Consider the following 27,319-nt stretch of genomic DNA (forward strand, 5'->3'; position numbering starts at 1 on the left):
CCTAAATTAACTCCGAAGCAGTATTTGGCTTAAAGATGCACAGTTGTCATTGGTGGGTTTTTATAGCTTTTATGTCCCACATTATTAATTTTTCCACACTTCTATTGCATTTGCTCCTATGACAGGCTTGTCCCAAAAGAATTATCCCAAAGTATTTCAATGCACAATTTCCACTCCAGTCATGAATCACATGTCCTTTGGAAACTCTTTTCTCTTATTTTTAATATCTGCTTAATGTAATGCAATGTAGATTATCTAAATGAGCTGATTTAATGATATTGTCTTGTTCCTGTCTCTCTACCCTTTGTTTCACCTTTTGTTTATGTGGGCCTATCCAATTTGACTTCCACTGTTCTGTTCTTTTGACTTCTAACCTTTCCTCACCCTTTTCCACTGTCTCCTCTTTCTTTCTCTCTCACTGTATGTTTGCCTTGCCCTCATTATTCACTATATTCCCTCTACTCTTCCTACCATTATTTCACCCCTCACTTTCCTCCCACCACACCCTGACCCCCTTTTCTACCACTGCTTCCTCCCTCCTCCATTATCAGATATCCGCCTGCGTGTTCGGGCTGAGTACCTGGAGCACGAGTCTGCACTCCGCAACGGCGTCTCCTCAGACAAGCGACAGCCACTGGAGCGGCAATTTGAATTGTTCAGCCAAGCAAGCTTGCTGCTGCGTGCCAGAGATCTGGGTTCCATAGTTTGCGACATCAAGTTCACAGAACTGGACAATCTTGAGGCCTTCTGGGGTGACTATCTAAGTGGAGCTCTGCTGGAGGCCTTGAAGGGAGTCTTCATCACAGACTCTCTGAGGATGGCAGCAGGAACAGAGGGAGTCCGCCTGCTGATCAGTGTGGATCAGGACGACTACGAGGAGGGCCGAAGGCTGCTGAGTGCCAGGAGAGTGCTATCATCCAGTAATGGTGGGCACACAGATACTCACTGGGCTGTGTAGGCCAATAAACCTCTCATGTAGTATATTGAATATGAAAAATGGCATTATTAGGGATTCTACTGAAAGTTAAGGTTACAGGCAATTTTCTAAGCATTTTTAAGGTATCCTTGTAAAGGCAGTCCATATAATCACCACTAGATGGCAGCACTTACCATTGATTGTTTTTGTTCATAAAGACCTTAATTTTCAGAATAGTCATTGTTTATTTGAACCACTACCATTATTTGTGGAAGAAAACTTTAACAATGGATCAGTGTGCTTTTCCTTTGGATCTATGCACAGGTGCTACTTTGTAGGATACCAGGATGAATCAGGATGTTTTGAGATATTTTTCTTTTTCTCTCGTCTCAGAAGAGGCGCAAGCAAACGTGTGCCACAAGATCAAGTGGTAAGCCCTCTTCTATTAAAAAAAAAAAAAAACAAAAAAAAAAAACAACTTAATAAATATCAGTTTTAAGCAATTATGAATAAGACACTTTCAATGAGACTAAATACTATGTGGTGTTGACAGAATGACATGCTTTTTGTTGAATTTGAGCTCATACATACAAACACAGTCTTAATGGACTGTTATACCCAATTATATATTATTTATTGTGCATTTTGGCCATATTAATACCGGCATGTCTAAAATCCAACAAGTCCCTTGAAATTTTTTCTTCTAAACTAACCACCATACTCAACAAATCATTTTTTAACAACTTTTGAGGGGTTATAAGAGTAAAAAATTTCTCCCGACTGACTCTAGCCTTATTAAAACTAATTTATAGGGGAAAAAGTTGGCTCCCAAGAAAACTTTCAGACCTTTCAGAAAATGTGTAAGAAAATTGTCGGAGTGGACAGGTCTCACTACAAGTGACCCCTTGGTCTAACACCAGAAATCTTAGTCCACGCTTATACACCTAGATAACAAACACTAGGATTCTCAGCCTTGTGTGCCATGATAACTCAACTTGTAATTGCTGTGTTCAGTGGATACAGTAGTTGCCAGTAGATGACGGCAGTGATTACAGCTAGGCCTCAACAGAGCATGGAGGATTCATCATCACAAGCTTGTCACGAGCTACTCGGATAATGCAATGGCGGCTTGTGTCCGGGCTTCCAGCGAGGCCACAGCAAGTGCTTCTTTCAGCTAGTAAAGCACAGGAAAGTGCGTCGGTCAATAGAAGTGATGTTGGGGAGATCAAAATCAAAAGTGCACATCCCAGCTCCACTCGGCCCCACTATGTAGGCCCAGCAGAGTGGCTCATGGACAGCTGTCTACTCACCCTGCTGGAACTAATGCCTGGACTTCACTCGTAGAAGACGATCAATAAGGCCCCTTCGCTCTAAGTCCCTTCATACAGGCACGACTTAAGCAGACAGATTTGCTACTGTCTGAGGTGCAGGGCCTTTCTGGCTGGGCAGAGGGAGGGACAATCGCCAATATTCATGTTTGCTTTTTTGTTTTTGCTAAACAAATGTATTAATATATGTTTGTATTACTCATAGGCTGAAAAAAAAATTAACATGATGGTTTGCATTTCAGTATTGCTTTTCTTTTTGTGGATATCTTTGTATATTAGAAGTAATTTGTGGGGAATAATAAAGGTTTGATGTCATAAAGCTATTTGTGTACATTATTATTGACTTGAGGAAAAAAATTACTTTTATGCATCATTTAGAGTAATTAAAATAATGATTACCACAGCTTTACTGACATTGTTATACAAGCCATTCTAGAAATACAGGTATTTATCTCACAATTGCATTGTTCAAATGTCCACGATTCATGCCTAAATCAATGTAAATGAAGAATACCTTAATGCTGCCGTATACTTAAAGTTAGTGTTAAAGTACTTATTGACAGTTAAATATTGTGCTACGTTTCAAACAAAAGTTTCTTTCTGCTATACTTAATCATATCCAGCGCAGTGTGCATGTAAACGTGTTCCACCTGTTTTGCTTTCAGGAAGTGTTTTTCAAATCCAACTTCCCCTTTGCCTTAATTTGAATCTTACTGTGTATCACACATTGCTGTAATTTTTGCTTTTTTGAGCAGTTTTCTGAAGTGTCATTTCTCCCTCCAGCCTCCCTACCTGTATTAGTGGGAACTTGCCCTCTCCCTGCCCCCAAACGGTCTGAAGAGGTCCATCGAATGCAGGTCATCGTGGATCAGATCCTTAATTATTTCTCCTTGCTCTAAGCTGTCAGCATGATGAAACTCCAGAACGGTGTGTGCCTCGAACATCTTATCAAACTACCTAACATTGCTCTTTCTCTCTTCCTTGAACCGTTCACTTCATTGAAGACCTGATTACAGTAACATAATGACACATCACTGCTGCTTTTCAAATTGAATTTTATGACATTAAGCTGTCACACTAAAATTAATCTTTTATTTAATTTCTACAGCTAAAGATTTGATCTTAATATCTGCGAAAAATCCTTGCAATTTTTTTTTTGTCAAGATTATCTACAATGAATCATCATAGGAATACGTTTTTCTCCTTACAAGAGTGCTTCCTATAATTAGAGAGAGAGAGAGATTTTAAAAAACAAAAATATAGTTAATTTCAGTTAACTTCTTATTCTCAGAATGACCCAGATTAAATTTGGCTAAGGTTCTGATCATCAGCTGATGTTGCTGTTAGGAATCCTTCCCACTGCCAAATTTGTGCCCATATAATATCTAAATCTAAATTTTTTTGACTTGATTCCAAAATAGATTTTTCAGATGCATGCAATTATTTTACCAAAATTGTATGAAGATTATTGGAAACGCCTCCGTTTATTTTCACAAGAAACAAAAATAAGGAGCATTTTTTTCCCTGATTTTTGGCAACTTTTTTTTTAAGGATGTGTAGTCAATACTTAAATTAGGAATAGCAAATATACAGTTTATTTTACTGTATGCATGTAAATGTTGATTTGCATGACACAAATGTTGATCCTCGTTACTGGGCCTCTTTGGACATAATGAAGTCCTCTGATGTAGACTAATGCAGTCCTCAAGCACATGAATAAATAATATAAATCTCATCTTAATGGCACTTTGAAGAGCCACATCATTTCACAGGGAAACATAACTAAGCACTTTGTATTGCCACTGTGATTGGTTTTAAGCAAGCTGTGGTTCAAGGTTAGGTCATGCAGTATGCAGTGATAGCTCATTTGTAGATGTTAGTTCCTCAACAAAAATCCATCAAGAGGTGTATAGCTCATTAGATAATGAATTTTTTTAAATTCAATGTTCTATCTTTGTAGATCAGTTGTAACCTGCATTAAGCCTTTTCCTCCTTGCGCAGCTAACAATCCATCTTTCCCTCCTCCTTCCACATTGTTGAAAGTACTTCTAAGTTTGTCCAGTGAGTCACAGCGCTTTAGACACCTAACGCTATCTTTAGCATTCACATTCAAAGATACGAGGGAGAAGAATAATTTCTTTTTCATTATTATTTGTTTTTAGCCAGTTTAATCAATCAATCATTGACGCTGTGCAACGAATCTATTTGTAATTTCCATCTGCATTTCAGGGCACATTCTTTTGGATTTATTTTTGAGGCAGGATCTGCCATCCTAATCATCTTCAAGATTAACGATTCTGTTGACTTCTTGCCCTTTGCTTGTTGTAAGACACCATCATTATTAGCTAAGTAAAGAGTGCTCTGACCACAACCTGCCTTTAAAAATGCTGTTAAGCGTATAAATTAAGTTTTACCTTTGCCTTGCCATCATGAAGAGCAGTGAGCATAGCAAACCCTTAGGGAAAGATGTGATGGGGCCATTTCTACCCTATTCAGAATGTGCCTTGTTTGATGGCCAGCTCAGCTGCCCCAGGCCTGCCTTAGAGAAAACTGAGATTTGTGAAAACCCAGTTCTCACCACACCCAGCCTTAAAGCAAGACCAGTGATGTGATGCCCACAGGGAGACCTAGGCACTCTTTCTAAGAAGTCTGTAAAACTATAGAGGTCCAAACTCAAAGAATGCTGCCATGTTCCTCCCCTGCACAATGACTCCCTCTTGGATAACCCTGCCTCTATGAGAGATTTGTTTGTCAAGAAGAAATTGGGGCGCATATCTGGAGCACTCAGGACCATTATGCTGACAAAGATCCAAGGACCATCAACAAATCCCAACCTTCTTTCCATTGGGCAGTTTTTTGTTGACGTATCTCCATTGAGGGCAAAACTGCTCCAACAACTGGACACAATCTCCTGGACTCAGTTCTCCAACTAAACAAAGCCAATCAGTGCAGAAAATGCTCCTCTAATTCCAAGCCTGGATGCTGAAGGGAATAACACCCTCACTCACTGTGTCTATATTATTCATAGCAAAAGAGCAGATAATGTGCAATTTCAAGTCAAAGGAGAGGTTTTCGAGTCAGAAGAAGTGGACCGCTGGATCTGAGTGAGCCTTTAGACCCCATAGCCCACCCCAACCTGCCGCAATCCCATTTCCTTTTCACAGCAGCAGCTTTCAACCAATGGGCTCCCTTGATTCCTCACTGATCTACATCCAGGTCAAGGTTTCCACAGACAGGGTCAAAGACCCTGTTTCTATGGTGACAGAGCTGGACCAGGCCGGTGGCAGTCCTGTGATGCAGGCGGATCAGAAGACCAAGCAAGGCCGAGGTAAGCGAGAAACAATGAAAAAACAGTATTGAGAAAAAAAAAAAAACATATTGTTTTTTTTTTTTTTTTTTTTTTTTAATGAATCGATCAGTTTCAACATGTTCTCACTTTCTGTTCCCTGCAGCAGGGAATGACTTGGAGTGAAATTTATAAAGAAACCTTGATTTTATTTATATATTTTAACAATATATCACACTGTGAACATTTGCTGCAGTGAACGTTGCTTTTATCGCCTGAAGCACTTCATAGAAACATCGGAGGTTGTTTTGTGTTCCATGGTGCAAATTGTATTGTGGTTAAAAAAAAAAAAAAAAAAAGCTAATGTAATGCACAGTTGTGTGGCAGGACACTGGTCATCGTCCCCCTTTAGACTTTATTCTGCTGTCCGCAGGTGTTCTTCACACCTGCTTGATTGGATGGAGACTCAAGTCATCTTGGGCTAGCTCAGGCCTAAATCAGTCTCCTATCAAAACGTGCCATCTAAAGCTGATAGACACTAAAGCCTTCTGCTGGCCCACTGGGGCTGCCATTATTGTATGTATACCTTGCAGCATATGGTGCATCCCTCTGATGGGGGGAATTCTACAGCTTTTATTGAGGAGAGAAAATTAGATTACGTGATCTTCTTGGCTTCTTGGCTTTGCTTGGTTTATCTCTGCAGTCTGTCGTATCGCTGATAGGCAGTCACAACAGATTTCAAACAAGATTTTTAAGACAGCAAATTGAGACTTTTGTTTTTTTTTTTGCAAATTTAAAAGAAAATGCAATACACACATTATAAATGCTTACATTTTTACTTGTCATATAAAGATTTTTATTCATATATTTTCTTTATATATTCTATTAACAAAAATAATAATTTGCACAAAATCTTCAGTGGCTGAGCCTGAAGAATAAAATAGGACACACAAACCAAGTTTGAGTCTGTGTGTCAGATGGGGTGTGAGCAAAGGGGACTGCAGGTTTTCTCTGCTCATGCTGAGCAGGAGGGGTTGTGTTGTCTGTGGCCTGCAGGTGGCAGTACACAGATGAATCACCAATTTGAGGAGCCTCATATTCAAAACAGAAGAGCTCCGGCTGAATACCCACCGTCAGAGCTGTCCGTCACCTCGTAAAGTTCCAGGACTCAGATAAAAAAAAGCTCTCAGATTACATATTTAAGAAGAGATTTAAACTATAAACTCGAAGTTAACGGCTTGTTTATATGAATGTCTTTATTATGCAGGCCACTCAGCCTCTGTGTCAAACTGGGCCCTTAAATCAGCACCATAAACGTCTCACCGACAAACTGGCAACTTTAAGAGCGTAACATGAGGTTTGTGTTTTAATAATTAATCCTCCAACTGCCTTTGATTGCTAATTACCTCAGATGTGTCACGAGCTCCTCCTTGCACTCTTGTCAAATGAGCATCTTGCCTTTCCTCTTTCACGCACGCGCATCTTTCTCCTCAGCAGCAGCAGCATCACCACCACAGCCACCGGGTCGCCATGGAAACCACAGAGAGACATACTTCTAGGGTGAGAGATGGAGAGAGAAAGAGGGACAGAGAGAGAGAGAAGGGAAAGGGGGACATGAAAGGTTAGGGTGTAACCATATGCCCCCCAAACATCCCCCCACCTTGCAGTTTAATGCTGAGCCCCCAACCCAGATCCCCCCCCCCCCCCCCCCCCCCCACACACACACACACACAGAGGCCCCCCTTACATGAACCTCTGCCTCCCCCGTACCCTCTCCCCCCATCTTTTAGCTCTCCATCCCTCTCTTGTCCAGACAGGCTGCTCGCATGGCGGGGAGGATGGAGACGTTCACCGATGGAAGCACTGGTAAATTTTCACATCCACAAAAAGAAAAACAAAACAACAACAAAATGATTCTAAGGGGGTGGGATGGGGTGTGGATGGGGGGGGGGGGGGGGGGGGCTCAGATATGCATCCTCCAGACTTAACTCCTTTTCCTCCATGTGTCTTTTCACCTTTCCTCTCCTCAGCTGTACCACACACTCCCCTTTTCCCTTCTCAAATCACAATATCTGTTCTTTTATTTTTTCTTTTTTAAAATAAGAGACGCCACTTGCTGGGAGCCACACTTACCTCACGGCAGCGTCCAGGGGAACGACAGTGCAGAGAGAGGAAGAGAAATATCTGTCCTAATGATTTTTTTGTTCGGGGCTGGGCTTTTTTTATTGATTAGAAAGAAATTAATTCACGGGGGCAACCCTCGTGTTCTGAGTCTCACTCCCTCTCTTCTTGCCTCTCTCTAGCTCCCTCTCTCTTATCCTCCCTTGGTCCTTTGCTCCGTGGACGAATAGCGTTGTGTCTTCTTGCCTGCTCTGCATGTTGCATTATCGCGGGAGTATTTGATTCGGAATATGCTCAGTGTTATGCATAATGCGGAAGTCTCGCTGCAGCTGTAGTAGATGCTCTTGCTCCTCGCCTGCTTAAGCCATGAACATATTTCTTTTTTCATGCACACGATGTGAGTGGATGTGCTGTTGTTGTTTCTGAATGTGGTGTTTTTTTTTATTCGTGTGCGTTATGCCGCTGTTCACATTTGAATCCACGCACAGAGAGGAGTGATGTCGAAACACATGCCAGTTCAACACAATTTATTCGCTTTTGCTTCGCTGCCTCCCCATCAGTCTTTATCCTCTTTGTTGTTAGACGCCTAATTGTGAACGGCCATGGCTGATCTGAAGGCTCCTGACGCGGGCCGGTCCCTAAATGGGCATCCTGTGTGTTAATGTGTGCATAATGTATCCGGTTTACGGCCACTTTCTCCCGCCATGCGAGCTTTTTAATCAGCGTGATCGATATTTTCTTGTCGGTATCTTGAAGTCCGCAGATAGAAAAATAACACCTCCGCTCGGTGAGTGCTGATCTGCCGCAGAAGGGAAATCGATGGACAGACTGAGTTAATTATGAGAAAATCAATTAAAAGGAGGGGATCTTTGGGCTTTATAAGGCCGAGCAGGGAGCGCTCACCGGCAGAGGCGAGGAGAGGAGCGGCCGGTGGACACCCTGCAGCCGGGGCGTGTGTGTCCGTGTGGCCGATCGCTGCTCCGTTACAACACTGACGCTGTGGCAAACCCCCTGCATCCTCTTGTGTGCAACCAAAATGCAATGTATGCATCTGCTGCTAATTACCGGCCGACCCGTGAGAGCATGCACTCGCTCGGTGCACACAGCGCTGACGGGCTCAGCTTGGTGGCTGCGGCGCTCCTGAATCTCCACCGCTGTGCTTTCCGGACACACTCCTGTCCGTTTCCACCTGACCTTTACTCTCCAGCACAACGACGCACACCGCAAGGCCGTATTTTGGCTCGGTGGTGTCTCATCTGACCTTAACACATGTTCAAAAAGACAATGTGCCGGTGAGGGACATAGCCTTTTGTTTTCATCTGATAAGTCTGTCGTAAATTTTGTGAGATAAAAGTATCATAGGTTTGGTGATACTTTGTGATGAATCTCTAAGTTTCTGCAGTCAGTGGGAGGTGTAGTGTGAGGCTGGCACGGTCATGCAGATGAATACAGCAGCTCTCCCCTCCTATACGAACAAACACGCAGCCATTAGAGTCATAAGAGTTTGGAGCCATCATATTAAATCGGTGTGTGAAGTGTGGACAACAGCACGCATGACTCAAATCCCAGGAGACACTTTTCTGCAGCTCATAAATAGAGGCTTGTAATTTTTTGTTTCCCCTCTCATGCATTTGGATCATGTGTTTGGAATCTTGTTTGTCTCATTAGAAGTCTTTACTGCATATTCACAGTTGCTGCACAGATAAACACGTTAAGTCACTTTGTTCTGTTTTCAGGCCCCGAATTTACGTGTGGAATAGTTAATAATAATATTAATATGAATAATAATGAAGATAATAATATCAAAAGGTTCACGTGTATATTTTTGTATTTAGGTTGCTCACAGATTTCTCACTGTTAGCACAATGACAATAATTCGTTTCATGTTCTCACTTGGCGGCCCTTGTCCAATAATAATAATATGGATCATTTGACCGAGGCTCTTTAAAAGTTTTTGAATCTTCATTATCTGCCTCGTTACTTTATACAACATCTGCCATCATCTTATAATAGTATAATTATAATTTAAATTTGTACAAATGAGTGGTGAAGAGAGAGTGTGTATCTGTGTTTGTGTTAGAAGAGAGTATTCCAAACCTGCTCAAATTTATGTGAATATCTTTAATTTGTTATTTTCGCTTGTAATAAAATTACTCTGTTACCGGATAATAAATTAATTCGAACGCTATGAAGAGAAAAAGAAAGCAGAATTTGAAGTGTGCTGCAAACCGTGATGTGTCTATTCTGGTGCTTTACATAAAAGTAAAAAAAAGAGAGAGAGAGAGAAAAGGAAAATCTCCACGTCGCTGTTTGATGGAAACGTCCATCGCTGACTCAAAGTTATTGATCAAACTGAGTCTGTTTAACGTCGTCTCACGGTTTAAATCAGCAGTCTGCCGGTGTTAATATTTAGGGTTTACGGAGAATATGCAAATATATCTGCGGATTTTCTTTTTTTTTTATTCTTCTTCTTCCTTGCAAACAGACATTTTAAGTTGGTATTTTTCAGTATTACTAGTTGTCAAGTTGTGGTTGTTGTATGCATATTATTCAAATTAAATTCAAATTATTCACTTCATCTTTATTTTAATTCTTTAGTATTTAAGTGGTATTCGGAATACAATCTTCAGACTACAGTTCGGATGTGTTAAAAAATCCAATTATAATTTCCAAGTTATTCAAAATTACTTGCAAAAAAGTTGAGGAATATTTTGAAACAACAGGCCCATAATTTAATTATGCTGTGTGTCGGTCGTTTTGGTACTTAAATAATTTTTGTGTATCACACATTGCCAAGCTCTTTTTTATGCTACAGAAATAATTGCTTTAAATTTAGACACGATGTAAATATAAAATGTAACTTAGAAAATGGAAACACACAGAAATGTGGAGAAACATGGCATTACTCAGTCTTTTAAACATCGGCTGAATATCTGACGAACGGTATAAGAAATATGAAAAGTAAAGTAAATCAATGTAAAGTTCAAATATTATCAGTTCTAAATCTTTAGTAAGGCATGCGTTGGCTCATAACTGCAGTGAAGTTTTTCTTTTTCTTTATAAAAATAATTAAATATACGAATTAAATAGACAATCTATTGGTATAAGGTTATTCACCCAGGATGCTTTTTTTTTTTTTTTTCCTTTTTTTTTGAAAACTTGCCCAAAACTGGAAGCTGATATTTAGATATATAATCTGTCTGATTCTGCATGGCTTTTTAAACGCAATGTGTTCCAGTGAAATTATGATTAATATTCGATAGATTATCCAAATACGATTGAGGCGACAGTGAGAAGTCAGCAGATGATGTGGCAGTGTTTGTGCCTGACCTCCTGTCCTGCACGTTATCAACTTGAAACAGACCACAGAACCGATACTTTCAATTTTATGGTTTATGTTAGTCTATGCAGCTGGTCGGAAAGCGCTTTCCATAAACGGTTTATTGGCTGAGTTTTGGTGCTTTAAGCCCGATCGGTCATGTTGCCTTTGATGTAGGGCTTTCTATACATTTTTGTTGCTGGTCACTTCCAGTCCGTATCAAGCACAGGCCATACAAAATTAATCAATTTTCTGCACACGACTCCCCTCCCAAATGGCGAGGCAGCTCTCTGCAGCCCGGTGCACAATGCGGTAATGGCCGGCAGGTCAAAGGTTGCTTGGCCGGTTCCTCAATTAAGCCGGAAAGATTGCAGTTGCACGATGCGTCGGTTTCATGATAAGAAGGGACCAGCAGGAGCCGCCGTACACGGAATATATTATACAGGCTGAGCCCGAATTTAAAGGGAAAAAAAACCCAAAAAACTTTTACTGCATGTGTGTTTTAGTCATGTCTGTGACCGCTTTCTGTTGAAGCAACATTATTTTTGAGGCGCAGGTAGTGACAGCACAGCTGAAATATTTTTCAGCTGTCTAAGGGCAGCACTGCGGCATAGTGGTTACTGTTGCGCCACAACAAGAAGGTCGCGGGTTCGGGCCCCGGCCTGGGGGCTTTCTGTGCGCAGTCTGTGCTTCCGTGTTTCCTCCCACCGTCCAAAGACATCATGTTTGGGTTAACTGGTGACTCTAAATTGTCCGTAGGTGTGAATGTGAGTGTTGGTCTCTGCCTGTCTCTGTGTGTTGGCCCTGTGATGGACTGGTGACCTGTCCAGGTTGACCCCGCCCTCACCTAATGTGAGCCCCCCCTCCACCGCGACCCGGAAGCGGATAAGCGATAGAAGATGAATGAATGAATGAATGAATGAATGAGTGCAGCTGTCGGTGGTTGTTGCGTTTTTCGTGAAAATCGGGTTTTATCTTATGGATGATTATCACACATAATTACCAAGCTTTCCAAGCAAGAAAACATGAAGAATAATCATTAAATCAGATAATTTGTTACATTGGTTTTAGTTGATTAAAGTGAGCAGATATTTCAAAGTTTGTCAGAGTTGAATATCAGGGGTCGAAATCCCTAACAGAGCTCATTTAGTTTTTGTTGTTAGTTTTGATTATATTCAGGGTTCTTGTCTTGCCAGTCTGTCTCTCAGGGTGTTTTCCCTCACATGGTCATGTCCCCATTGTGCTTATTGAATATAATCAATGAGCAATTCATGATCATTGCTGCATCGATTAGCTGATGAATGGTGGTCGGGTTAATCATCTGCACAGGTCCCGTCGTCGAAGCTTGTTTCTCTCAACCGGACCAGTCACGCAGTACTACAGCCAGTCAGACCGAGGCTTCATCAGCACAGACAGGACTTCAATAAGTGACAAAAGAGAAGTGATAAATTGATCAAAAATTACCACAATGAAATGGACCTCTTGTGGCGCCACACATGTCCATTATGTTAGTGTGTCTGCGGGTCTGTGGTTGGAATACATCAAGAGCTCGGTGTCAAAGTTCAGCTTCATCCCAGACTGATGACCCTGCAGACAGACTGACCTTTGGGGGTGTAACAGCTGGGGGAGGAGGCAGCATTCTGGACTGGCCAGAGAGAGGAGAAAGGATAGAGATGGAGGGGAAGATGGGGTTTGAAATTTAGGACAGAAAGGAAGAAGGTAAGAGTGAATGGGAGCCAAAAAAGGAAATTGTCAGGAGGAGGGACACCACAGCGGACCTGGAATGCATCCTTGTGGTTTGTGTCTTTCTGTTGTGGTCTGGTCTCCTCTAGCTCTGGTTTGAAGCAGTGAATTAACACCTGACCCTGGTTTATGACCCTACCCCTTCCTCCTGCTACCCCCTCCAGATTAGCAAATATGTGCTATCTGGCCTGGGCACACATTCACACACACACACACACACACACACACACACTCACACACTCATACACCACAGCACAGAATCACAATCACACATGTACACATAGCTACTTAATGTATAAAGGGTAAAAAAAAAAGAACAATGCAACCTCATGTACAATGTCCACACAACCTTTGCTCATCCCATCGTCTGTCCACCATCTAATTCCCCAGAGTGAAGCCACGGTGTGTCACTGCTTGTCACCATAACGGTCAGTGTGTAATGACTACCTCCCCCCACACAATGACCAGGGAAGCAGATTCTTCCCCCACACACTGACCCTCATCCATTTTACCTGCAGGACATCACCCAGCGTTGGCCGTGTATCGCCGCGGCTTTGGGCCTGGCATATGCTCCGACACTGGCACTCCACCACACCTATGGCCTAGCTTCTGTTTGTATACCTGTGTGCATGTCAACATTTTACATTCCCTACCCCTTAAAATGAAATGATCCAGAAAGTATGCACAGTGTTACACAGAACAAATTATAGAACATTTTCTCCCAAGTTTGATTAATTTTTACAGTCAAAGGAGACTCAGTGCCCTGAATATATTTCCAACTTCACAAAGAAAAACTGACTGCAAATAGAGATGGTGAGAGCTTATCTTTCATATAATGAAATCTGTGGTAGTGGGATGTGTTTTTTTTAACAATGTTAGAGGTGAAAAACAGTAGTAATAGTAATAAAATAATTATCAGAATGTACCAGCTATACTCACTGGTACATTAATGATTAGACATTCACCATTACATGACAAAAAAAAAAACAAAAATCTACAGATATGGAAACACAGTTATCTGGAATTCAGTTCACCATCATATCAGCTCACATTATATCATCAACACATTTAATATTACAGCAAAATCATTTCCATTTCTTGTACATTGCACTTGACATGTTCTGCCAGTTTATTCTCTCTAATTCATATTTGCTACTATATTCACCTTAATACAGTAAAAATGATTTCTACACTTCAGTGTATTCTTTAAAATGTAAATAATAATGACAAATGTCCATCACAAGTTGCCAGACTTATTAAATTACAACTTGTTTATTTTGAAAAACCCTCAAAAAATGCAAATATAGTTTTTGCTAAAATGTAACAGAACCCAGACCATTTTAAAATATCTGTGAAAGTTACTTAGATAATTGCATGTAAAACTGACCATAGCAGATCATTTTTTTTGTTGTTGTTGTTGTTTTGTTTTTTTTTTTGAAGAACTTGAATAAATGTTTTTGAGCTAGTTTATCAATTAAATGTTTCAGTGCTATTGGCGGAACAACGGTGTTCAGAGTGAATTAGTTAAAAATACACGTATATATATATATATATAATATACGTTATTTATCCTTTATCAGATTTTTAATAATATAATCAGATTTTAAGGGCTGCCCTACACTGATGGTCATGAGTGGCACGCACACATACTCATTCATTTCTTCTCATGCCCAGCATGAATCAAACTCTTGATTTGTGACAGTGTTGGAAGCTTGCATTACCCACTGAGCATCATAGGTGCACATCGCCTTCCCATCTCCCTCAGCCTCCTCCAGGCGATTGCGCTGAATTGATGGCTGCTTTGGCCGAGAGGTGAGGGGGCTCTCAGCTGGGCTGGTCAGCGGAGTTTGTAGTGCCCACCCTTTGCCTGTGAGTGTCAGCAGAGAGCAGTCAGTGTGTCTGGCTCAATTAGGTTTCCTACCTGTCTTCCCACTGTGTCAGACAGAGGAGGAAGGTAGCAGAGAGGGGGAGAGCAGCGGGAGGTTGCCCAGAGGAGAGGGAGGACAACAGAGGAAGCAGGAAAAATACATCTTTTTATCCCTGCTCTCTCTGTCAAAAGCCCTGTGCAGTTTCCCTTTCTGTGTGTCTTCCTCTCCTGTTCCTCTTCTGCTATCCCACCTGCCTTTTACTTTCTCCTTCTCTCAGCCGAACCCCTAATCCTCCTCCTTTTACCCCACACTCATTCCTTAATCCTAAATCTCTTCTTCCCTCTCTACCAGCCCTTTTTCAATTGTTCTCCCTGTACCTCTCTGTTACCCACCTCCTCCCTCTCCTCTTTTCTGTCTATCGCATCTGAACATGCCACCTTTCAGCATAACCCTTTTACACACTCCAGATGACTGCAGCACACCTTATTTTCTTTCCTTCATCTCTTCAACCCCTTTTTTCAGTTTTTCCCCCTGTTGTTTCCTTTGTTATCATCCACACATCCCGTTTTCGCTCACCGGGTCTCTTCACTCTTCAGGTCTCTTCACTCGTGTGACTCATTTGAAAGTCACTATAGTCACACTCAGAACTAATGTTGAAATGAAGGAATTGGAGGTTTCGACAAAAATAATTCTTTTATGTGGGAATAATCATTGTGCAGTTATCACAGTGCGCTCCCTAGTGATTTTTTTTTTCTGTCCCAACCAAGCTCAAGCTCACACCAATTTTAGTCACTGCAGCCATTTTGTTGGATGTGATCAATTTTCTGTGATTTGGCCTCTGTGCTTTGCAGCCCGTCAGGTTTTCTGTTGTTTGAGGTTTTCAGCAGTGTCGCCATGTATAGCTCAACATTTTCCGCCGTTCCTCTTTTTGGCTGTGGATTTTGGAGTGTAATTGTGGATTGCTTTTCAATTATACAACAAAAAGACCTTTTTTACCTTCACAAGATGATCATAGAAGCTAAAATGATGTCACAAGCACTTTCACTTCCACGGCTCTCCTCCTTTATTTTTTGTTGTTGTGAGAGCGGGCTGTAATTTCACCCCAGAGTTTAACAACACAATGTTTCCCAAATTGTGTTTCTCTGCCACCTCAGCACTGCTCATATTATTCAGATAAAAAGAGAGTCTCTGTCATGTCCTACAAAATAGGATATATTTTCTTAATCTGTCACTGGCTCTGGCTCTGAAAGACTTCATTTTGGCTGAGCGATGAAAGGCTCAAAAACATCAGCATCAACAACATGGCTGAGCAGGATAAGAAGAAAGAGCCATATTCTAAGTCTGTATCGCATTCCCTCCGTATCCTCCTATTTGTATGGTGCAGATATTAGGTCTCAAGCGAGAAATCAGGATTGCGTTCTCTCAGAATGGCAGCGTCCGGCTTCCGAAGTGGAATAGGAATGTTATACGGAACCAATGCATCCAGACTTGCCTGGACAACTCAACAACACCCGTCTACACGTTCTCTTCTTCCCTAACTGTTCCTCTAAGTCTCTCTCCCTCTCTCGCTCTCTCTCAATAAGTTGTTCATTCCAACTCCCATCATATCCACGACAGTGTGGAGGAAGAGCTGTGGATTAGGCCTAAATGTAGAATCATGTTGGCCCAGCCATGACTGCCTGCCTCTCATGCTGAGTCCACCATGGAAATGGTTGACGAAGAGAAAGGAAAGAAAAAGCAAAAGAATGAAGGGGGGGGGGTGAAATTCACTCCACTTCATACGCCTCTCACTTCCGTTCTTTTTGTGTGTTTAATGTGTGAAAAAGGATTGCTGAAAGAATGTCAAGAACCAAAAGGAAAGCGGTAGAGAGAACAGACAGTTATCCCTGCCTTGCCTAGTCTGTCACACTACAATGTGCGTGGCTGATAACTAATTCAAAAAACATGCATGGGCTGGGTTTAGCTTTTCAAATAACTTGTATGTCTGAATGCGATTTAAAGGGTGTTTTTTTTGGGGGGGGGGGTTTTCTATGCAGCTGCCTTTGGCTGATCGCTGCTGTACCTCTTGTCATGCTGTGAGACTATCACATTGGTATCCAGTAAGTCAGCACATTGGCATAGGCAGCATTTTGCATTGTCTACGGATAAGGTTTGGTTTGCAGAGTATGATGTATATGGATGGGGGTTTGTCTCTAACCGTCAGTGCAGAGCCGAGAACAGTCTCAGCACTGCAGACAGTGATTTCACCGATGTACAGTTGCTGCTTTTGCCTCTTGCCTTTTTTTCTCTCTCCCTCCTCACTCATCCTATTTTCAGCCTTTCATTTTTTTTTTACACAAGGGGAAAATGAGGAAGAACAAAACCAACATATGAAAACTAAAACATGACAGAGAGGGTTTGTTGGGGGGGGGGGGGGGTGTTGTGGGGGTGGGGGGGACAGAGGAAGGAGAGGCAATCTCAGAAAACAAGAGGGCTTTCAAAAGTAAGGGATGAAAGCTAGTCAGGCTGTTATTTTTGAAAAATGATCCTTGTGCAGTGCTCCTCTTAAAAGCCAGGTACATATTATTTTATTTTCCTGAGGTGCAAGGTGTTTTGGTGCAAAAAAGAAGACTTACCAATGGTTTCTTTTAAGCAATTTATTGTCCTTCATGTGATATTTGACAGGTGTGCTTTAAATCTCTTATCAGCTTCTCTGTGAAATGTTTCTCTAATCAACTGTATCCATTATATTAAAAGGTACCTCAAAAACTCCAGAAATTTCAGCATTTGCTAGTTATTATCGTACTATTTTGACATCCAGTCACTCAGAACTCATCTCTTTTATATGTCCAATTTATGTTTCAGCCACCATGTTCCAAGAATACACACGCTCTTCCTTTCTACTCCCTCTTTTCTTAATGGAGGCCAGTGCTTGCTGGACAGTGGCTGAAACTTGAATTAGAGTCGACACAGTCATTTTGGCTCACTTCCACCTTCCTCCTTTGACCCTTAAAATCCTTAAAAAAAGATGAGGCATGATGTGATGTCGAACTGGAGGAACGAAGATGGAAAAAATCTACATGGCTCCTGGCCACGACTCAGTCAGATCAAACTGTCAAAGTCTTATTGTTGGACACCTTATTGGTGCTGCGCTGAAGAATACGGTGTGTGTCGATGAGGCACAAAGGCCAGATAGATTTGTGAAGTCCTATGAACAATTTTTGATTCACAAACCATGTTTCTGCGGTTTAAACACAGCTCACCCTTCAAAAAGCCTCTGTGTGTTTGTGTGTGCCCCGCATCTTCAGGAATTTTTCTCATCACTTCATCAGCACAGATGTTTGTATTGGAATGTGTTTCTGTCTACGTTTGTGTGTGTGTGTGCGTGCGCGCGTGCGTATGTTCAACACGTGTCTCCTGTATCAATAGGTTAATAGCTGAGATGTCAGTTTCAGTGACTGGCTGATTAGTTGTGTGTTCACTAATCCACACCGGGGCGGGGAACTATTGGCTTTCCCATTGATTTTAGCGTGGTGAGCAGGCAGAAGATAGAGAGAGGGGAGATCTATTGATTGACCCCAAATTAGCCCCCCCACCACCACCACCACCACACACACCAACTCATTCTGCCATTCCTGCACTCAGCTGCAGCTTCCTCAATGAGTGCCTGAGTTGACATTTGGTATGTTATTGGATGCTTTGACTGGGAACAAAAATACTCCTTTTCTTAAAGTGGCTGATTTGGAGGTATTGGTTGTACGTGAATCAACCGTCAGTAGATTGGAGAGGATGAGAGCTACGCCGTATCGTGTTCGACCACAGAGAGCAGCTGGTTTGGACCAAAATGCAGTTCTTCCAGAGGGACGGTTTTACATTTTGTGTTACTGATCACAAACCATAAAGTTGTTTGTACCTGTCGGCTCTGTTACAGGTCTCTTTTTTGACATAGAGCAAACACTAGAATATTCACAAATATTCAAAAAACAGATGGCATGTGTAGCTGTGTCCTGCACTCTGAATCCTTTGACTTTTTCGTTTCTCTCATGTAGCCCTTTATGAATGTCAACCCACTGCATCATATTCTACCTTTTTGCCATTCTTTCTTTTCCATTCCTTTCCCCAACTCTCTGCCTTTCCCTTGCCTTTGCCGCCCCTCCCTCTCATCCCTCTTTCTTTAGGTTTGAGCTTTGTGTTGAGCCTTTCCTTCCTATATATCACTCCATCTCATCCTTTTCTCTCCGCCTCTGATATTCCTCTTTAGGCCTCCGTCACTCTCTCCCCGCTCTGCGCTCTCTCCCCTGTGTCTATGTAAGCAAGAGAGAGGAGGTTGTTAAACATTTTTCTTCCCTCTTAATTGTTTTGACTGGGCCGATTGGCATCCCGATTAGGCCCATTGATTTCCTGGCGCTAAGTGCATTGATTTTTAAATTTCTTATTGATCCCCGCTCTAAATCTCCAGCACACTCACTCACGCAGTCTAACCGTTCACAGGGCAGAGATGGAGAAAGGGATTGAGAGGAGAAGAGAGGAAGGGGGAAAGGGAGAAAGATTAGTGTTAGGTAAATACACTGACTGGTGGCAGTGTAGTGAATTAACAGAGTGAGAGTAGAAGACAAGGAAGAAGAGAAGACGGTGAGGTGTGTGTGTAAGCTGTAACTCGAGGTTGACTGAAAAAGCTTCCTAACACACCGCAGGCAGAGAAGAAACAAAACAGCAAACACAGATAGATTCACATTCAGACTGTTATTAAAGCATTACACCAAATATAAAACGTGTTGACATGATTTAAGCCTTTTAATCTTTCACCACTCTGGCTGTATCTCGGGCCAAAAAGCCGTAAAATGTAAAGAGAATCAATAATTTTGTAATTATTACAAGCGTTAGGAGCGACCGGTAGCGAGCTGACGGTCTGCTAGCCACCCAGATGGAACATGTTCATCTGTGAAGAATGAGCCACTTTATGGGTGTACAGAGGTTTATGAGGGATAGACAGATATTGGAAATGTCAGAGATGGAATGGAGTGTTTTGTCTTTGCCTTGCTATTTCACATGGTCTGCAGAGTCTACGTGTGTGTGTGTTATTTCTGGCTTATGACTGTGTTAGGCTTTAGAGGCCCTCTGGACTCCAAATCTTACATGCCCACTGGTGTTTCTCTGAAGGTGGTGGACCTAATTGGCTGTGTCCGAATCTGTGTGTGTGTGCGTGTATGTCTCTGTGCTCACTTGAATGTGTGTGCATGTGAGGTAGGCTGTACGTGTACTAAACTATGTCTTCTTAAGGGTCTGCACAGAGACAGGTGTCTTTATACATCTGCGTGTGTTTGACCTTTACTGGCCTTCAGTGTTGACGCTGAAATTCAGTTGATAACATTTTCTTTTAATAGCTTCTCTACTTGACCAAATTGTGCTAACCTTTTGTAAAGTAATTTGCTGCTTTTCTGTCTGTGTTCAGTTGAGTGCCTTGCACAACGCACAATATATATGGACCATATATAGAATTACTGTGTTGCAATTACAATTTAGTCTGTGTGGACCCACTTAAGATAAGTGCTTTCAAATGGCAAGCAAGGAAAAGCAACTATTTTCAGCTATATAGAGGGAAAAACTTAAATAACGCTATCGTCATCACGGATGATGTAATGCTGCTCTGCAGTGACAAGAAATAATGTTTTAAGAACTGCTCCTTAACAGCTGAATTATCGTGGTGATTACAGGGCTGACACTGACAGTGATGATGATGGCACCATCAGAAGACACTGTTTTGCTGAAGCCTACTGTGTTTCCATTTTCAGCTGGCAGTTTCCATTTGTGGAAAATATAAAATAACATTATTTTAATAGAAGTGTGTTTGTTGGCTAGACAATGAGAGATAAAGTGTTTAAAATGCATACAGCCTGCTAAGCTGGTGTTTGCTTTGAAGTGATGGGACCTTTGTTTGCACTGGTGATAGGAACGGCCCTACGGCACACTTTCTCACACACACACAGACATTTTTTTAAATTGTGCAAGAAATTGTCTTTACTCATGTCAGATAATGCACACACACAGGATGGTGACTCTTACTGAACAATTTTTAAATGAGAAGTAGGAAGATGCAGAATCAGCGCGCACCCACGCACGGCAATGTCCCTCAGCTAGTTCACATATATAGACTTCTCATGATCAAGACACACACAGACAGCAACAGCGATGCACACAAACCCACACTCTGTCCTTGGGCACATAGACACCTTTCACACACTCACAGAGACAGACACACACTTTGTCCAATAGACACTGAAAACATAACCTTGACCTGTCGTACTCACAGCCCTGCAGTCTCATACATACTTCATCCATTCACTCAGGATGTTTCGCTCTCTCTCTCTCTCACACACACACACACACACACACACACACACAGAATAACATTTTTGATCACATATTGCTCAAATGAATCAATCACAAAACCAAATTTATATTTAGAGTTTTGTCTAAAAGTGGGAATTTTACCAAATAGATCACAATCACTTCAATAAAATAAATTCTGATTTAAATTTCTGAAAACATATGCTGTATCTTTAATTACACAAGTGAAGAAAACAATCACTTGCATTTCAGCAGACATAGATCCTTGCCTTGTCTTTTAATGTAGTGAAGTAATGAACAGGTCTTCAAACGCAATTATTTTCTAAACGAATCAGAATTTTGTCCATGGGGACATCTTGTCCTCCACAGTCCAAAATATTCTGTTTATAATATAAAGCATCACACAACTATACAATGACCCAAAATCATTTTTGCCACATTTTCTCACAAAATGACAATAAAATATAAAAAACACTTTACAAATTGTTTTAAAATTGTTATCACTGCTTATTGAGTTTCTGTACATTGACTAAACAACTAATCAACCAGTTGCTGCAGCTTTCATGAAGTATTTGTTGTTCTTCTTCTATTTATTAATTTTTTTTTTTTTGTCTCACACCGTAGAACTTCATCTACTTGTATTAATCCAAATGCATCTATGAAATTAGAGAAGATCTGGGCCTAGCCAGTGATAAATTTCACTGTCAAAGACAAATTTGAAATAAATCTCTCGCCATGGACTTCCAGCGTGTGTCGCACTCTGATAATTTCCACAATATCCTCTGCAACCCCCAGGGGCAGATTTTTTTTCCTGTTATTTCTCTTGCCATCCTCTCCTGTTCGTTTCTATCCCTGTAAAATGCTGGTTGCTTTGCTGAAATACTGCAGTGCTTTATCTGCCCTCTTTTTCCTCCCTTCAGTCCCCCTCTCACTCTTTTTCCTCCCCTCTCTGTCTGTCTCTCCACTGTATGGGTTGTGTGTACGGCCTTACCTCCTCCTCCTCTTTTAGTTGTTGTGTTGTTGAAGACGGTGTGTGTGTGTGTGTGTGTGTGTGTGGTGGTGGTGGTGGGGGGGGGGGGGTGGAAAGGGGAGGGAGTGGTAGCAAAAGCAGCCGGGACCCAATGACGTGGGTGCGACATGTAACCGTGGCGCAGGAGAGGAAATCAATACATGAAAGGATGAGGAGCACTGGGGTGGATTACCGTCTGGGGCCCTGGCTACTGGAGGGATGGAGGGGGTGTAGATGAGGCCTGGGGGGTTTGGAGAGTGTGTGTATGTGTGTATGTGGAGGAGGGGAGTGTAGGGCGAGAGACCAGATTGTCCAGTCCCCTCTCTCCTGCATCCCCTCCCATGAACAAGCGCTGTTTGAATCTTGACCCCTCCCATCAACCCTCCCCATCAACCCTCCCTTGGCTTCTAAACACTGTTCAGTGCTGGTAGGCTGCCATAGGTTCACGCACACACATGCGCGCACGCACACACACACACACACACACACACACACACACACACACACACACACACACACACACACACATCGCACATAGGTGCAGTGGACTCTGTAATACTGAGTGAATACATAGACTGTTATGGCCACCGTGCGCTAACTCTGCTGATAGCTCTACACTATCTGTGTGGGGAATAATTGCCTGATATTACCAGTGTAAATTAAATAGCCCCAGAGAGATTCTGTGTGTGTCTGTGCATTCCTGCGCGTGTGAGTGTGTATGCATTTGTGTGCCTTTGCAATGAGGTTGCCGGCTTGTTGGTCTTCAGCAGAGTGCGTACGCACTGCCACAAACCAAGATAATAAATATCTATAATAAATATCATTATTATTGGGCCAATCTCCCCCTGTAACAGGACCTCAGTGAAAGATGGCACGAGGGACTGAGCTTGATATTGGCAATATATCAGCATTGATTATTGAGAGGGCTGACAGAGAGAGGGAGGTAAAGTTAATAAAAACTAATAAAAAAGACGAGGAATACAGAAAGAACAAGGGCTTTGGGTGGATCAGCTGCTTGTTCGTGAAAGGAAAGACAAGGGAAGGTGGAGGGAGGCAAGGAATGAAAGGATGGAGATAGTGTTGTACAATCATAGTGTGTGTGTGTTTGTGTGTGTGCTTTTGTATTTGTTATATTTTCTATCTCAATGTGTGTGAGTAAGTGTATATATAGGTTTTATCACTCTTAGTGTACATGAGGGCCTTTTTAGTGTGACTGTGAATTGGCATTGACATCTACACACTCACACACACACACACACACACACACACACACAGAGCGCTCACTTTTTCTTTTTCCTGCATGCATGTCTTCTTGGATTGATTGAATCATGGTTGAACTCTGTAGTCAAGATCCAAAGCCCGCACAACCTCACGCCTTCCCACACATTGGCACTAACCAAGATGCACTAGCAATACTTACCAGCTCACCCACACACCACACACACACACACACACACACACACACATAATCCCATGCACTGATAAATACATCAACAAACAAACTTCATAAAAGCCCATGCATCATATCCATATTATCTTGACAAATCTATACATCATGTCACAGCATGGCTTCATGTGAATATTGCATTTTGCTGTGTGTTATTGGTGCTCGTGTGTGCAGAGAGGATATGAGAAGAGTGCGTTGGTGCTTTGTGCTACTCAGTTTAGCTGGGACAGGGCGACAGTGAGAGAGTGTTGTCCATTCTAATGGAGCCTTGTTAGGCCACTGACAGAGCCAGTAACGCCACTGTTGGCTGCTATTGATTCCTGACTGACGCTGTTATTTATGAGTGAGAATTTAATTCAACCAGCTCGTTTGTCAACATGACATCACCATTTAACTATGGCCATGACATGGACGCGAACACCCACAGATGAGCTGGGTCACACACACACACACACACACACAAAACAAACAATTTCCTCCCACATATTCTGTCCGCGAGGTGGTTGGAACTTGAGGTTGCCTCTGCTTTTTTCCCTGCATCTGTTCCAATCAAAATTATTTTGTTCAATATTCAAACACAGTTTTTTCAACTGGTCAAATCAATCATTCAAAATTAATAACAGGCAATTACCAAGAGTGCAATAAACTATATGACTAATGCATGGACCATGTTATGACTAATGTACAGCCTAAGGATACAACTGGCCCTTTCTGATTTGATAAATATTTTTCATGCCATATCCTGACCCACAGCACACGACATGGAAAACATGCTGAGGGGAAGAATTGGACAAATTTCCTCCTATGAATATATTTGTATGTTTGTAACTGGTATAGGAGGAAAAAAAAAAAACAAAAGAAGTTTAAAAGAACCACCTTTTTTAAATGTTCCTTAAAACAAAGGAAAATCCATACAAAACGACTACAATATATATACTGTACTTACCAGATTAATTCACAGCCACCTAACTTGTTCATTTTATTGCTCCTACATTAAATCATCAAATTATATCAATGTACTTCTAAATATCTGACCAATCTTGAATAATTGCTATGTAAAATAAAGGTGTTTATCTTTGTTCTCATATGTAACAAGACAAAGCAAAGCAAGGTTGCATCATTTTACTAACTTAAATAAATCTTACTATGATCTGGTGAAAGGAGGAGGGGAAATAACCTGCTAATACAAGGGATTTCTTGACATTAACAATTTGAAAAGTGCATTCGTCACAAAGGAGAAATTACTAAACAGCACTTTTCTCCTCAAACAAACGTTTCAAAATTTTTTGAAAGATAAATATCACCTGTTTACAATTGACAGTAAACGTCAAATGTGTGACATAGTGTAAAAGGAGCTCAAAATACAGACTTTTCATTAAAGTTTAACATTTTTTAAATTTCTGAGGTGATTAAAAGTATATATTGCCCACATTATATATGATAATTTTCCTAAATCTCTGACTTTTGCTGCTTGTGTTCAGCATCCAATATTACATCTATTACGGTATTTCTCAGTCTGAAAAAATAAAGGCAAAAAAAAAAGCAGAGAGGGACAATTTTGGAAGAGCATTTTTCAATACAGCAGGGGAAAGATACAGCCTAGAAAAACAATGGAGCAAGCTATGTATTTCTGAATAGATTGGGGGGCTTGATAGGGAGGGAGGTGGACAATCAGGACCGTATGGGCCCCCGATGAGAGTTGTCCAGCAGGGGTTATTGGTTGAAGCGGCCCCCCAAGGGAGATGTCTCTCTCACACTCTCCCTCGATCTCTCTCTCTCTCTCTCTCTCTCCTCAGACCTTTGGGTCTCTCTGGGTCCTTGGGGACTGAAACTGTAGCGACTGGCTCGCTACAGGGGCCTTATAGGCATCAAGCGAGATGCACGCTGAGGTGGGCAGACCCCAGAATTTGGGTGGTCAGTGGCAGACAGACAGAATCACAGAAGGACTGAAGGACTGAAGGACAGGAACAAAGATAGTTGTCATCAAAGCTTCTGTAATCTGTGTGTTTGTGAATTTAACTTGTCACACAGTTCAAACCATTGAAGAACATGATGATGGGAAAGATATTTAATAGGGTGAAAATCCAAGTTCACCACATGCACCCATTTGTGGAAGAAAGACAGGGCAAGAAAGTTTCTTTTCCACCCTAAAAGTTTTAGCTTTAACGCCTGCTGCAGATTAATGAGCATCATCGCTGTGTTTGTGAATACAGCTGAAATTTGTGTGCATGTGCGTTGGCAGAAGTGTGTTCTCACACGCAGACACCTAGTTTATGGCTTTCTGTTACATTGTCTTTATGGTTGTGTCAGATGGAGGGAAAAGAAGAGTTTTTGCCAGATGAGTGTGTGGAGGATGAAGGGGTGGATGCTTTAGGTGTTAGCATCCCTCCTCCTCCTCCTCCTCAGCTCCCCATCCTCCTCTACCCCTCCAACACCATCTTATTTTCCCCTCCTTCAATCTCGCACACCCTCCCTCCATCCCTCTCTTCCACAGAAGCGCACAACCACACTACATTCTACAAGAAATAATTGCTTTTGTCTGGAAGGAGTGTAGGGAGGAGGGAAAGGGGGCGCGCATGGCTCCCTCTGTGGAGAGAAGGGGGTCTTTGAAGGACAACTAGTCACTTCTCCTCTCCGTTTCCTCCTCCTTTCTCCGCTTCTTGCCTCACCTTCCTCCCCCTCCTTCTCTCCCGCTGATCCCCCACCTCACCCCTTCCTATCAGCTTTACTCCTCTCCTCTCTCTCCTCTTCTTTCTTCCTCACCCTCTTCTCCCTCATTGGACCTGCAGATGTCATCTGTCATAAGTGAAGCCGAGGGAGAAGGACAATAAAACCTGCTTGTCTACTACAAGAGATGACACATTTTTCATAATTAGGAATATGCCAGTCTGGTGTGCACATTTCTTGACAGTGTGGTTGTGTGGTGGTGACTGAGAGAGTAGCTAGTGTGGTGATGATAGGACAATCATTTATTTGAATTTTCTGTTAAACAGGCCTAATCACCCGCAGCGTTAAGTGAGAGGGTAAACAGTCCTGCGGGATGGGGCTTTTAGGCCGTTCAGGAGCAAGAGCTCGCTCATTCCCATTGATTTGCCCGTATTGACTGAGATGTTTAAGGTATAGATTTTTCTATTTAAAAATCTATATCGACAATAATCTGGTGTGTAAGCGGCCGGCGTTGACTGATGCTGGCCTGTAATTGACAGCGTGTAACATGTCGTTCCCGGGCAGGGAGAGGGCAGGGGCCGAGGAGAGGCATGCTGGGGAGGCCGGCATGCACGGACGGGACGTGAAGAACAAGATCCGGGAGGATCTCCTCATCCCCTGACACTTGGGCTCTTTTATGCACTTCTGTGTGTTAGAGTGCATGCGTTCGCGTTCACTCACATATAATGCAAACACAACTATTTGTCATGCACTGTGCATTTATATCACTCAGTTTACACCGGAAGATTCAGCAACGTGCATTTTCAGCTCGTAAGGCAGCCTCACATTTCTCACGCTTGGAACAGCAGCGGTCGCTCTTGTGTTCCTGAAGGCGATCTGAATAACCTAATGATGCATCCTGCTCCGCTCAGGGTCGCTTATTAAATGTAGCACTGATGAGATAACTTAATTGCGTGCATGCTGGTCATCCTGGTAGGTATTAGCGTGAAGCACAGGTTTCCATGGATTCTCTTATTGGGTACACATCCCTTCCCAGGCAGGCCGGCAGTAATGCACTGATCACCATTGGCATCATTATAGCCGGTATTATTAAGAGGGGGGGGCTGTCCAGAAATCGATACAGGATACCTTTTGCAGCGGTAGTGAAAACGAGAGAGAAGGCGGGGGTGGGGGGGGGGTGGGGGGTGTTGGTGTGATGGGGGGTGGAAGGATGGGATAGAGGGGATGTAGGGAGGGAGGTGCGGGGGTGGGGTGGTGATGTGTGAGTAGTAGCGGGTCCCTCTCTCGC

The 27,319-nt window shown here is 42.2% G+C and overlaps 2 protein-coding genes across 2 annotated transcripts in view; both read left to right on the forward strand.

Moving 5' to 3' along the window:
* Positions 1-1,440, forward strand: part of dedd1 (death effector domain-containing 1) — a 10,640-nt gene extending 9,200 nt beyond the window's left edge. The window contains exon 5 of the mRNA XM_029504078.1: positions 552-1,440. Within this exon, the coding sequence (XP_029359938.1) occupies positions 552-958 (407 nt within the window). The 3' untranslated portion in view covers positions 959-1,440. The remainder of the gene's footprint in view (positions 1-551) is intronic.
* Positions 1,441-7,377: 5,937 nt separating this feature from the next.
* The window catches only part of pou2f2b (POU class 2 homeobox 2b), a 57,252-nt gene continuing 37,310 nt past the window's right edge, over positions 7,378-27,319 (forward strand). The window contains exon 1 of the mRNA XM_029503991.1: positions 7,378-7,396. The gene's annotated coding sequence lies outside the window, so the exon portion shown is untranslated. The remainder of the gene's footprint in view (positions 7,397-27,319) is intronic.

Source organism: Echeneis naucrates, chromosome 6 (genome assembly GCF_900963305.1).
Source record: "Echeneis naucrates chromosome 6, fEcheNa1.1, whole genome shotgun sequence".
Lineage (NCBI taxonomy): Eukaryota > Metazoa > Chordata > Actinopteri > Carangiformes > Echeneidae > Echeneis > Echeneis naucrates.